Source organism: Tupaia chinensis, unplaced genomic scaffold, assembly GCF_000334495.1.
Source record: "Tupaia chinensis unplaced genomic scaffold, TupChi_1.0 Scaffold000258_1, whole genome shotgun sequence".
Lineage (NCBI taxonomy): Eukaryota > Metazoa > Chordata > Mammalia > Scandentia > Tupaiidae > Tupaia > Tupaia belangeri.
Genome location: NW_006159738.1, coordinates 1,048,789 through 1,061,389, shown reverse-complemented (window position 1 = coordinate 1,061,389; position 12,601 = coordinate 1,048,789). Strand labels below are relative to the sequence as shown.

Here is a 12,601-nt window from a genome sequence, read left to right as displayed (position 1 = left end):
GGGGAGCCGGCTTTGGGCGGCGCGGGCCTTGTGCCCGTGCTGCGCCCAGGGCCAGCCTGCAGCGGTGGGGCCTCCGGGTGCGGCAGCGGACGGGTGGGCAGGGTCCAGGCTGCCGCAGCGCTGCAGAGATTAGGGTATGGCCTTTCTTTCCTGCCTGCGCGAGGACTTGCCGCACTGGAGCCTTCAGTGTGGCACCAGGTCCCGGGTCAGCAAATGCTGAATTGTCATGCATGTCAGCGAGTCCGTAGCTGGAGGAGACCGGTCTCCACGCTCAAAACTCAGTGCAAAACCAGTGAGGTTGAACAGTTGAGGAACTCGAGTCAACAAGAAGCAGGCTGGCCGCCGCCGGAACTGCTACCGAAGGGGAAGGGGAGGAGACGGGTGGATGGGGAGGTGGCAGGCTGGGCCCGGGCCCGCACCTGGCACCAGGATGCTCGGCGGTCAGCACAGAGAAAACTGTCCCGGAGGGTCTCCCAGGCCAGTCCAAGGGAAGTCCTGGTCCCTCTGTCACCCTGGGCCTGCTGTCCTGCCAGCTCCCACAACCAGCCGGACCCTCCGGGCCCTAGGACACGAGGCAGGGCTGAGAGGCCGGGTGGCACGGCCATGTCCTCGGCCGGGTCCTGGGACAAACTCCCAGGCCTGCGTCTGCTCATCCCCAGCCACAGCGAAGCCCAGGACAGACCCTTGGGGCTGGCCGCCCTGGCCTAGCACCATGGAGACCGCGGCACCTCCCGTGATGTGCCCTACTTGGGGCCTGGGGCGGCGCCTGGCTCCAGCCGGCCAGTCATGGTGCGGCCCCAGCAGCTGGCCGCCACGCTCACGCTGCGCTGGCCGCGCTGCTCGCAGTCTGCCTGGCTCTGCGTCCGTTCATGCCGGTGGCTGGGCCCGCCGGGCTGCGCCGAGATGGTGCGGAGCAGGTGGTTCCGGGAGCGCAGGAAGTCGCCCTGGCCCGGCAGGCCAAAACTGCCCTTGCGCAGCGCCATGCGAGTGGCCGTGTTGCGGGCCGGCCGCGCCCGGTGGCAGTACTTGAGCTGGGCCAGGTGGGCTGCGTAGCCGTCCGTGATAAACTGGGGCAGGGAGAGGGACGAGGTCACAGGCTGAGCTGCCTGCCCCGCCGCCCGCCACCCTGCTGCCCGGCTGCCCACTCACCTGGCACTGCTGCTGCAGCTTCCGGGTGGGCCGGCCCACGATGTAGATCTGCGTGGGGGGCAGGCTGATGGAGCTGTAGACTGCCACGTCCTTTGTGGAGCCGTAGGCCGCATGTGCACGCTGGTGCAGCTGTGGGGAGAGCGGCGTGGGCATGGGCCAGCCTCCCCCCAGCCTCCCTCTGGCCCAGGCCCAGACCCAGACCCACCTCGGAGATGAGCAGCTTCAGGAAGTTGGCCTTGTGCCGCAGCGGGTCGTGCACCAGGCCATCGCAGAAGGACACCACGCCATGGGGGAAGTTGTGCTGGGCTAGCCAGGCCACCACCCGCTGCTTCTGCATGTCGGGCCGGCCCGTCACGTAGAGGATGAGGTAGCCCAGGTCCTGCCAGTGCCTGGGGGTGAGGCGTAGGCCCGTGGTCCATGGCCATGCGGGCCAGCCTAGCCGCCCGGCCTCCCACCTCATGGCCAGCAGCGCCCACTCGGGCCGCTGGAAAGCATCTCTGATCAGGCATGAACGGCAGTGAGGACGATGGCAGAGGCAGTGTGCCGAGTCTGGACACCACCCCGTGGGGTAATGGCCTCGGTGACAGGGCTGCAGGTTCTCCCCAGCCTCACATTCCAGAGGGAATGGAAGACGACGTGGAGAGACAGCAGCGTGACCACAGCACACGGCGGGTAAGGGATGCTGCCAGCCCACGCCTGGGCACCTGCTGCGGCCCCAGGCCTCCCCACCTGGTCTGCAGGGCTTCCTGTTCCGGCCCGTCGCACCCCTCTGGGACACTCACCGCACCACGTCCACGGCCCCGGCCCGCACCTTGGGGTCACTGCCCATGATGGACACGCTGGCGGCAAAGGAGCCGTCGATGCTGAAGACCACAAACTCCGTGCCCTTGGGCAGCACGGTGATGTAGCTGTCGGCGAACGTGTGGTCCCCCCTGGCAGGGGGGCGGCCAGTCAGAACCCCCACAGCCCCCCACCCTGGGAGGCTGCCCCCCGCCCTGCCTACCTGACCACCATCTTGACGGGGTAGATGCCCACGCCCAGGCGGTGCGTCTCAGGGATGGTGTAGGAGACGCGCCCGCTGCTGCTGGTCACCAGCGTGTCCAGGTGCAGCCACTGCCCTGAGGGCGGCTGCAGCATGATGTGCACGTCCACCTGGTGGCCGGCGGGCAGGCTGTCACAGCTGGGCCTGCACCCAGCCAGAGGGAGGCTGTCCCCCAGGCCCCGTGTCCTTACCTTCTCCCCGGTGAGGGTGACCATGTCCAGGGGCCCGTACATGAACCGGGCTGTGAGGACCTGTGGGCCGTCCTCGTTGGCAACTGCGTCATTGATTCGGTGGTTGGCTGTCACGTTCTGGGGAGGGAGGGAGCGGAGGCGGGTTGGGCTGGGGACAGAGGGCCGGCAAGGTCCCCTGGCTCAGCTCCAGCACCGCAGGCCTAAGGGCCGAGTGGGGGCTTGGAGCCAGCGGCCCGAGTTCCCGCCCAGCTCTGCGGCTCCAGCCACCTGGCTGTGGGAGTCAGAAAGCCTCGCACTTTCCTGTCTGGAAAATGGGCTCGAGCCTCACACCAGACAGCATGCTTCCCGACTAGGTCCCTCGGCTGTCGTGGCTCGCACCAGGGCCCTCACCCGCAGCTTCACGTGTGTCCTCTTGCGCTGCCACTTCTCTCTCGGCTTTGAGGGGGTGAACACAGACACCTCCTTGCCCTCCAGCTCCAGGGTGCTGGGGTTGTCGTGTCTCATGACCTGCCGGGGCGGGGCGGGCCTCAGGGCAGGCTCAAGCCAGGGGCTCCCAGCTCTGGGAGGAAGTGGCCACCCGCAGTAGCAGCCGGGAGGGCTTCAGGGGGCGCTGTCTGCCCTGTGGCCCCCACGAGTCCCGTCTGTCCTACGAATGTGGAAATCCACCCACCCCTCCCACACGTCCTGACGCAGCGTTTCTCCGTCCTGCGTGCTCTGGCTCCTCAACTGCAGTGGGCCATGTGAGCCTGGGTGTGCCGGGCAGTGGGCCCAGGTACCTGTCTCAGCGGGAAGGAGACCACGTCTGTGGACTCCCAGTAGCTGGCGTGGAAGAGGTGGGGCAGGGCCACGGTGGGGAAGGCCGTGAGGGCGTCGGGGCAGTACAGCGCGTAGTCAATCCGCTTCTGGCCCCACCACTTCGCAGCAACTGCAGGGGAGCCAAGACTGGGCTGGTGTCGGGCACCTGGGCAGGCACGCGGAGGGTCACCGCCCCTCTGCCTGGCTCAGTCCAGCCCGACCCGCCCTTCTGCTTTGGCCCGGTGACAAGGGAAGCAGGCGTGTGGGCAGTGCCAAGCAGCCAGAGGCCCGGAGGGCAGGCCCACTGGGAGAAGTGGGCACAGATGCCTCACGGCATCTGCTCGCCAGGAGGTGAAGGGTGTAGGGCGGGGGCCCGAGGCAGCATGAGCCATGCCTGGTCCTGTCGCTGACTCTGGCCACCCCTGTCCTGAGCCCCTCTGCCCCCTGGGTTCTCCCATCCCACCCGTGTGCCCCGCAGGCTACCAGGCTGTGAAGGGCACCACAGGAGGAAGAGGACAGTTCAAGCCCCAGGCGGGGCCTGCGCCCTCCTCAGCACCTGGGTGCCCAACTTGCCCTGGGCGGGGGCGAGGACAAGGACATGCTCAGCAAGCGGTCTAGGCCCCCCACTCTGCCTGAAGCTGCACCACACGGGAACCCCAGGCAGCTTCCTTGGTCCTCACCGGGCCGCATCCAGCTCCGTGGGACCCCCAGGCTCCTGCCTTCTCCCTGGGTGCCTGAGACCCCCAGCCCAAGCCCCGCCCCCTGTTAGGCCTCAGCAGGTGTCTTAGGTGGGCAGGGCCTCCCCTGAGCTAGTGAGGGGTGCTGGGCCGTGGTGAGAGTGACCGCGGGTTAGGAGGAGAGCGCAGGACTGCCCGGTACCTTCTCTCAAGTCCCGAGCAGGGAGGCAGGGGGCCCTCTCCAGGCTGGGACCAACCTGCCTGGCCCAAGTGTGGGGGCCCCGTGTGGTGGGAGATGGGGGAGGCAGGGCAAGCTGGGACAGGCGCCTGATGCTGGGGGTGTGGCTGAGTGCCGAGGGGGCCTCTGAGAAGCAAGAACATGGGGGCAGCTCAGCTACACGGGGGCCAGCGTGCTGTCATGTCCGCCACGGGCCAGGGAGGATGCTGGAAAAACAGCCAGGCCTGCCAGAGCCGGCCACATGGGGATGGGAGGAGCCGGGATGGGGGCACTGTGGGGGCGGGGCCCAGCAGACGGAGGCAGGAATCTCCCTGACCGGGCTTCGCCCTGGGCTCTGCTGGCCGCCCTGGCCTGGGTCTCCACCCAGATGGCCGCAGCAGCCCTCCAGGTGTGGTAGATTACACTGCCCGGCAGGGCCACCGTCCGCAGGGGCCGGCACGGGGCACTCACTCTGGGCGATGCTGGACGCCGTGTAGCTCTCGGCCATGCCTGACACCTGGCTGGCGATGCTGATCTCGCTGGCTCGGCGGAAGCTGGGGGCCGCGCCGGGTGAGGAGGGGGCTGCGTGCTCCTGGAAGACTGTGCCGTGGGTCTGGAGCGCGTCTGCTGTAGGACAGGGACGGGAGGCCAGGTGAGAGGTGCCGGCCTGGCCGAGCAATGCCAGCGTCCAGCGTGCACCTCGGCTGGCGGGCCCAGAGCTGAGGTGGGAGTAGGAGGGATGGATGGACAGACGGGACACAGACAGAGCAAGACAGCAGGGGCTGCGTGCTCCTGGAAGACTGTGCCGTGGGTCTGGAGCGCGTCTGCTGTAGGACAGGGACGGGAGGCCAGGTGAGAGGTGCCGGCCTGGCCGAGCAATGCCAGCGTCCAGCGTGCACCTCGGCTGGCGGGCCCAGAGCTGAGGTGGGAGTAGGAGGGATGGATGGACAGACGGGACACAGACAGAGCAAGACAGCACCGAGAGGGCAGGGTTTGGCTAGAGGAGCCAGTGGGGTGGGGAGATGGGGTGTGGGAACAGCCTGGATGACTCCGAGAAAAGAGGCTCACCCCAAGACTCCAACAGAGGTGTGCCCTAGGCACTCTCCTGTCTGCTCCTGCCAGCCCCACTGAGGGGACAGAGCCCTCAGGCATCCCTGACACTCCGTGGGCCCTGGGACAGCCCCAGGCATCTCTGAGCTCTGTGCCCACCTCTGCTGGTCCCCTCCATGGTCCCCTCCACCCTGACCACGGCGTGCAGGCACCGGGGCCAGCTCTGTCCCACTGGGTCTCTACTTGCTACTAAGGCCCCGCCCTCTCCGCGTGGCCAGGAGGGCGTGGGGGTGTCCCTGAGGACCAGGACTCGGGAGCAGGCGGGGAGGTTACACACACTCAGCACAGCCCGGGCTCTGGCGGGGGCCGTCTTGCCAGGTGAGCGCGGGCACGGGGATACTGGTCTCCAGGAGGCCGTCCCCGGGGGGGAGGGGGGCCAGGGGGCCGCCCTCCAGGACCAGCTCGGGGTTTCTCTGCACGGTCTCGACTGGAGGCAGACGGGGAGAGAACAGAGGACAAGAACAGACACTCGCGTGGCCGCTTGCACACGCTCCAGCACGGACTCGGCCTCCTTGAGGACTGGGACACGACAAGACGCCGGACACACGCCGGACAAGGGGACGGGGAGGCCTCACCCACACGCCCACCCAAGTCCCTGCCCTGTGCCCTTCCCAGCCACCTGCGCCATCTCTGCATGCCTGCCATGCCCGGGCACAGCCTGGTGCCTCCTGCGTGGGGAACCCTGGCTCCACTAGGAGACTCGGGCTCTCCCTCCGGCCCCTGCCCAGCACCCGGGGACGGGCCTGACCTACACCCTCTGAAAGGCGGGAAGAGCCGTTCACGCCCCGAGACCTCAGTGAGGACACAGCCGCACCTGCGCCTGCACCAGGCCCCGCTTCTGAGAGGGCGCTGTGCTGGTGTCCCTACCCCTGGGGACAGGCCATGGCGTGGACACCCTGGCCCAGAGAACCCGGGCGGCTCTCACCCAGCAGCGTGGAGCAGCCGTCCCCCAGCGGGTAGCGCTGGTAGCGGGGGATGCTGACGGGCGGCAGGGCGTGGAAGTGCCGCCCCAGCAGCGGCTCCAGGCGGGAGGCCGACGGGTCCGCGGGGTGGAACAGGTTGTAGACTTGTTGGCAGGCGGGCCGCAGCTGGAAGACTGGGGGTCGGGCGGGGCGTCAGGAGCCGAGCCCGCAGACTCACCCGAGGAGCCTGACCCAGGCAGGGTCTGCCGCAAGGCACCGAGAGGACGCAAAGTCTCTTCACCCGTGTGAGGTCTGTGACATGCAGGTCACCTGGCTTTTCACAATACCATCACGTGGCATCCTGTCCCTTGGTCCTTGTGCCCGTGTGACCCTCTGTAGGGCCTCGCAGTGGCACCGAGGCCCAGCGTGGCGCCACCCCTGGGCTGCACCGTGTGCGAGCCTGCCCTCCCTTCCCGGCCGCCGGCTCATGGAGGGCCGAGGTGCCGAGTCCAGGGTCCATGTCGGGGTGCGCTTGTTCTGTTTGTTTTAGGGTTTTGCCACAGGGCACGTGTGCTTGCCAGAGACAGAGGGGAAGTGAGGACTCAGCCCCACCCCAGGATGGCCACGCCATAATCCCTTCTCCTCCATTCTTCTCTCAAGACTCCGGGCACGCACACACACACACATGCACACATACCGGGTGTGACTTTCAAGCTGTCAGGTCCGGGACCCGAACCACACGGACCATGTGGGACCCAGAGCCTAGTCATCACCCTCCTGCTGGCCCTGGGTCTGCGTGTTTAACCAGCACTCACCGGCTTACTCGCTAGCTCTTGGCTGGTGTCTAGGCCTCCCCGAGCCTGTTTGCCCTCTATAGCCCTGGGACGTGAGCTGGGCCCGCACGGCTGCCGGGAGAGGAGCCCGGGAGCTGCGCTAGGTGAGCTGGGGACAGGGCAGGGCCAGCTCTGATGCGGTGCCCGGCCTTTGTCCCACCTCCGCTCTGGGTAGCCATGAGAATGCGGCTGTGGCCTGCAGGGCTGGCTTTGGGGTGCCCGGCTTTGTATCTCTCACACAGGGGGGCCCTTGAGTCCAAGGGACTGGGTCTGTCCCCATGTGACCCTGGGAGCTACCTTCCCTGGTTAGCCCTCGGCCCTGCCCTCTACACAGCCTCCCAGGTCACCTGGGGTGGAAGATGAAACAGCAGGTATGGGGGTGACCAAGCGGGGCAGCAGGAGCAACTGCGAGCACTGGGCCCCAGGGGGCAGGGCAGGGAGGAGGCAGACACTGGAAGGGACCCTGGACGTGACAGGGCTCCACCGAGACCCCCTGCCCAGTGCTTGCTCCCCCACCCCGCATGGCAGGGCTCTCACCATCCAGGGACGGGATGACAGTCTTCCTCAGGGCCAGGACCAGCCCCAGCGGGCACCCAAACAGGAAGAGGTCGGTGATCTCGAAGTCAAACCTGCCCAGGCCCCCCGAGCCATCCAGCACGGTGCAGCTGCTCGTGCGGCGGGAGCCAGGCTCATTCCTCAGCACGCTGGCATGGAGGCTGTGGTGGGGACGCGTCCGTCACTCCAGGGTCCTTCTCGGGGCTGGCCTTCTCTTAGCCTCATGAAGGACAGGCTGGTCCAAGCCTCTGAAGTCCTCAGACCCACACGAGACCTGACCCCACGCTGTCCTGTGGTGTGCACCACCTGCCACCCCTGAGGCCATGCTGTCCCGGTGTGCTCTGTACCCGACACCTCCAGACCCACCCCAGCCTTGGGACAGTCGTTTCAATGGCTCGTAGTGGCCCCTGGCGTGCCCAAGACAACGACATCCAATAAGCTACCTTCTGGGCCCGGCCTGGGATCCCAGAACCTGGCTGGGGCCCCCACTGTGGGTTGCGTGTCCCCAGAAAGCCACAGGTTGAAATCTGTGAGCCGCTGTGAGGGTGGAGGTGTGGAGACATAACCGGACTACGGGCTGAAAGATGGACCACTGGGAGGGGACCTGGCTTTGGGGTGGGCCCCCACGACTGCTCGTGGCTTACAGAAGGCAGGCGCGGGGACACGTGCAGGCTCTCGCCCGGTGTAGCCAGCGCCACCCGGGGTCCTGCCGAGCCCACCCACAAGAAGGCCTGTCAGACATAGCCCTTGAAGGCCCCCAAATCGGGAGTGGAATAAACCTCCGTTCTTCACCCCGCTCCCACGTGGCACCAGCCGTCAGGGACAGATGAGGGGACTAGGCACCCCCGGACACAATGCCTGGCGGCTGCCCGCAAAAAAAGCACCTCACCTGGCCTCTCTCTGAGTCATGCCCTCCCCTGGCAACAGGCCCGCGCCGGCCCGCCCACCTGGACAGGAAGGCCCGGTGCTGCTGAAGGGTGTCCAGCTCGTGGGTGGACGAGTCGCTCCTCTTGCGGGGCAGCTGCCTCTTGGGGTCCTCGGGGCCGTTGCTCCGGGGGATGTCGACGTCGCTACGGCTCAGGTGCCGGCTGCTCTGCAGGCTGGAGCCGCCAGCGCTGCCACCGCAGGGTGCTGTGTTCACCAGGGTGCCCGGGGACAGCAGGTCAGTGTCCTGCAACAGCCCCGTGGAGGCTCACTGCCGGTGGCTGCTGGCCTGGGCCCTCCGCTGGGGTTCTGGGAGCGTCCTCTTCCCCGCCCGGGCCACCGGCCACTAGCCCCTCCCAGGCCAGACGGAAAGCCCTGTCCTGTCTGCCGCGCGCCCTCACTCCCGGTCCAGCACCGTGGACCTCCGTGCTCTCGCCAGGCCACGTGCCCTGCAGCAAGGGGTCACGAGGTCCGCCCAGCACACCTCCTGGGCACAGACCCCACCCCTCACGGTGCAGACCCTGGCCCGCGGCTTCCCTGGGCTCAGCCACACTGCAGCTGCGTTCCCGCCCCTGCACCTGCCCTGCCACCTCAGCCCTTCCCAACTTCTGGAGTGGAGGAAGCAGGATCTGAGACAAGCTCCTCCAGCTCCTCTGGGGCCAGCGAGGCCTGGGCCTGAACCGGCCTCCCTCAGCGCCCTGCACCGCCTCGAGCCCTGCCCTGGGGTGGGCTCCTGGGCAGCGGGGGCTACAGCCCAGGAGGAGGTTGGCTGAATAAAGCAGCAGAGCTCGGCTGGGCTCCCTGCTCTGTGAGGCAAAACCGACGCCAGGTGAGGGCTCCGCACCCAGCAGCGGAGGGGATAGCTAGTCTACATGGCAGCCTATGGGTGTGCAGGACACAGGAGGGCCATGCCGTGCCCCGGGAGGGTACCTGCACGCTGACCACACTGCCCCGGCGGCTGCTGCTCTGACTGTCAGTCACGGGCTGGCTGCTGTAGCATAAGGCATCGAATGCCAGGATCCCCCCGACGCAGTCTCCAATCAGACAGACCTGCAGGGGGCGGGGCGGGGCGGGGCGCGGCGGGGGGCGGGGCGGGGCGGGGCGGAGCTCTGAGCCGCTGGCGCTGTGGGCTGGGCAAAGGCCGCCCTCTGTCCCGGGCAGCCCGCTCTGCGGGGTCCTCCTCCCCCTCCTGCCTATTACTCACCTGTCCGTTGAAGGTCATGCCCTCCTGGGACTTGATGAAGTCCCCGTAGGCAAGGTTGGCCCGCTGAATCACCGTGGTGACCGCCTCCTGGTACTGGGGCGAGGAGGTGGCCAGGAGGGGCAGGGCAGCCAGGGGGATGTGGTCCTGGCTACTGGACAGACAGCCTTCATCGTGGCTGTAGGGGCTGAGGCTGGTGGACAGGCGCCCGTCAGGGGACAGCTTAAGCCTCGGCTCAGCACGAAGGCCCTGGTCCCCTGACCGGGCAGCAGGGCGGATGGGGGCAGCCTGCCCGAGTCTGTCGGGGACTCAGCAAACACCCCTGGGGCCCTGGGCAGGCTGGGCGGGGACAGGGCCAGCAGGTAAGGCACTAGATCTCAGACAGGCCAGCTTCTCCGTGTCACGGATTTGAACAGTGGGGTTGGCCGGGGGCCCAGCCCACCCCAGACCGTAAGCTCAGGCTGTCCACTTATGTCTGGCTGCCTCCAGACCAGGGGGCTGGAGAGCAGGTCTGGGTGAGGGTCCTGACACTGGGGGACCACCGGAGGCTGGGGGCACGGGGGCACGTCGGGCTGTGGATGAGGGTGGCGCCAGTGGGCAGACACCACTCACTTGGAGACGAGGGCGAAGGCATCGGAGCAGACAGGCGGGCAGGGCACCAGGCGGATGGCGAGGCGGCCCAGGGCGCCGGGGTAGTGCACACGGATGACGGTGTCGAACACGCTGGCCATGGTGTTGGTGTCGCCCTGCTTGGAGCACGGGTCCCCGGCGCCCGTGTCCAGGATGGTGCCCCCGTGCAGCACCAGCAGCAGCACGTGCACCTTGGAGGGTGGTGCCGCCAGCGTTTGGCTGGCCTCATCCTGCACGGGCCAGGGGGCGGCGTCACTCCCCGAGCGCTCAGCCCCTCACAAGGCCGCAGGTACCCTGGGGTGCCCTGTAGCAGCCCCATTGCTCCCTATGCGAACCCCACATTCGGCCAGTTATGGGAGGACGGGCTCGCTGCCTTCTCCTCCAGCAGCCTGACCAGGCTTGGAGGACACAGAGCCCTCTGCCTTCGGGGAGCCCAGGCAGGGCCTTCCTTCCAGCTGGGAGGTGGCAGAGGGCGTGGCTGGCTTAAGCCGCGCCTTCTGGCTCTCTGGGCTTTCTGGAGAATGGCCACTGCCTGCCGCTCTGCGCTCTCCCTGGCCCCCACTGCCATTCCCAGACTCTAAGGCCACGGTGAGGCTCCCCGACAGCAGGGAGGGCAGCGTGGGGCTGCAGGGCTGGCTAGGAGGGGCAGAGGCCCACTCTCCTACAGGCCGGGTCCAACTGAGGGGCAAGGAGAGACCCAGACTTGCACGGCTTTTCAGCAAGGACACGGGGGGGGGGGGGGGGGGGGGGGTGCGGCCTGGTCCGCGTCACAGTGGTCAGAGTCAAGTGCACGGGCACCCACAAGCCTTGTCGCAGCCGGGCTGTGGCCCTGCCTAAAAGGGCCTCTTCCCAGCCACCACCCACCCGACAGGGCCACGTTACTCGGGCTGGTGGAAGAGGGCAGGGAGGAGGCTGAGGTAGGTCTGGGTGTCATCCGCCCCAGCAGCTTAAGCCCAGGGCAGGGCGTGGACCTTGGTGAGGGACTGCCTGGCTCCCGGCTCCAGTGCAAACAGCTCTGACTGCCCACGGGTGGAGTAGGGGGCGTGAGCTCAGGCAAGAACCCGAGTGGAGCACCCGGCCAAGCCGGCTTCGCTGTATATGCTGAGCTCCACTAGCCGGCCCACCTGCAGCCATGCCTGCCACTTCTTGCCCACTGCTCTGCTAAGGAGACTTTCTCCCCTTTGTCTTTTCATCTCCAGGGACAGTGGGTAAGGCTGGCCACAGGGTGTGGCAGGCCACGGGGCAAGGAGCTGATTTGACCTGGAGTGTGTGAGCTTCCCCTCCCATTTCTCTACGTGGGCCTGGCCAAGGCCTTTGTCAGGGATTCTGTCTGCAATCTCTGGTTCTTGGGGACATGGAAGACAGTAACGGGGCTCCCTCCTAGCAGGGTGGCCTCCCTCCAGACAGTGCCCAGGCCAAGCGAGGTTGTGAGGCTGCAGGTGTGTGGTCCTGCCGCCCGTCCCTCTGCCCCTCCCCCAGCAGCCGCGGGGCCTGGGTGGCACGGCTTGTCCCTCGCCCCCGGGCACCCACCTCCATGATGTTTAGCTGCTCCACACTGGAGGCCACCCGGAACTCAGGGCCACTCTGGCGGTACAGACCGTCTGCAACCAGAAGCCGTGCTGTGAGCTGAGGGTGTGCGGGCAGCCCAGGGCCAAGGTATGCCTACAGCCTAGGGCCGAGGGTGTGCGGGCAGCCCAGGGCCGAGGGTGTGCAGGCAGCCCAGGGCTGAGGTGTGCCTGCAGCCCCCGGCGTCCAGTACTGTGCCACCCAGAGCAGGTTACCTTGCGGGTCCTCGGGCTCCGGGCTCTCGATCTTGTCCATGAGGTCGTTGGAGCTCCACTTGCTGATGTCCTCAGGGAACATGTCCTCGGGCTCCGACAGATCCTCTGGGAGGGGGAAGGGGGCCTTAGCAGGGAGGTCGGTCTGGCTGCAGGGGCAGGGACCCTGAGCCTCTGTGGCCAGTGCCCCTCTGTGCCCAGTCCCACAGCTACCCGGCGTCTTCCTGACTCTTTAAAAATATTGTAGCATTAGGGCCAGCAGGGGGCGGGCCAAGGCGCTGAATTCTACATGGCCAAATGTGGTTCAAATCCTAGTCCCAGCAGCATGAAATCATGCTGGGCGGGACCAGCAGATGGCGTAATGGTTACGTCGTTGGACTCCCATGTAGTCCAGCAATTCAAGTCCTGGACCCGGCCGCTTAAAGCTCACACCAGCCACAGGTGTGTGCATGCACAAAATCCCGAGAGGAGAATGGAGGAGGGAGTGCAGCGTGGCCATCCCTGCAGGGCTGCCTAGGAGGGGCAGAGGCCCACTCTCCTACAGGCCGGGTCCAACTGAGGGGCAAGGAGCGACCCAGACTTGCACGGCTTTTCAGC

The 12,601-nt window shown here is 67.3% G+C and overlaps 1 protein-coding gene across 1 annotated transcript in view; it reads right to left on the bottom strand.

Annotated features, from left to right (window-relative positions):
• Positions 1–23: 23 nt before the first annotated feature.
• The window catches only part of PITPNM2 (phosphatidylinositol transfer protein membrane associated 2), a 79,735-nt gene continuing 67,157 nt past the window's right edge, over positions 24–12,601 (bottom strand). Inside the window, exons 11-27 of the mRNA XM_014588089.2 lie at positions 10,209–10,456; positions 9,600–9,789; positions 9,326–9,445; positions 8,419–8,642; positions 7,454–7,632; positions 6,107–6,277; positions 5,459–5,608; positions 4,543–4,698; positions 4,057–4,218; positions 3,159–3,307; positions 2,773–2,889; positions 2,383–2,499; positions 2,153–2,301; positions 1,932–2,081; positions 1,355–1,538; positions 1,150–1,278; positions 24–1,067 (exon numbers count right to left, since the gene is read on the bottom strand). Coding sequence (XP_014443575.1) covers positions 744–1,067; positions 1,150–1,278; positions 1,355–1,538; positions 1,932–2,081; positions 2,153–2,301; positions 2,383–2,499; positions 2,773–2,889; positions 3,159–3,307; positions 4,057–4,218; positions 4,543–4,698; positions 5,459–5,608; positions 6,107–6,277; positions 7,454–7,632; positions 8,419–8,642; positions 9,326–9,445; positions 9,600–9,789; positions 10,209–10,456 — 2,919 coding nt within the window. The 3' untranslated portion in view covers positions 24–743. The remainder of the gene's footprint in view (positions 1,068–1,149; positions 1,279–1,354; positions 1,539–1,931; positions 2,082–2,152; positions 2,302–2,382; positions 2,500–2,772; positions 2,890–3,158; positions 3,308–4,056; positions 4,219–4,542; positions 4,699–5,458; positions 5,609–6,106; positions 6,278–7,453; positions 7,633–8,418; positions 8,643–9,325; positions 9,446–9,599; positions 9,790–10,208; positions 10,457–12,601) is intronic.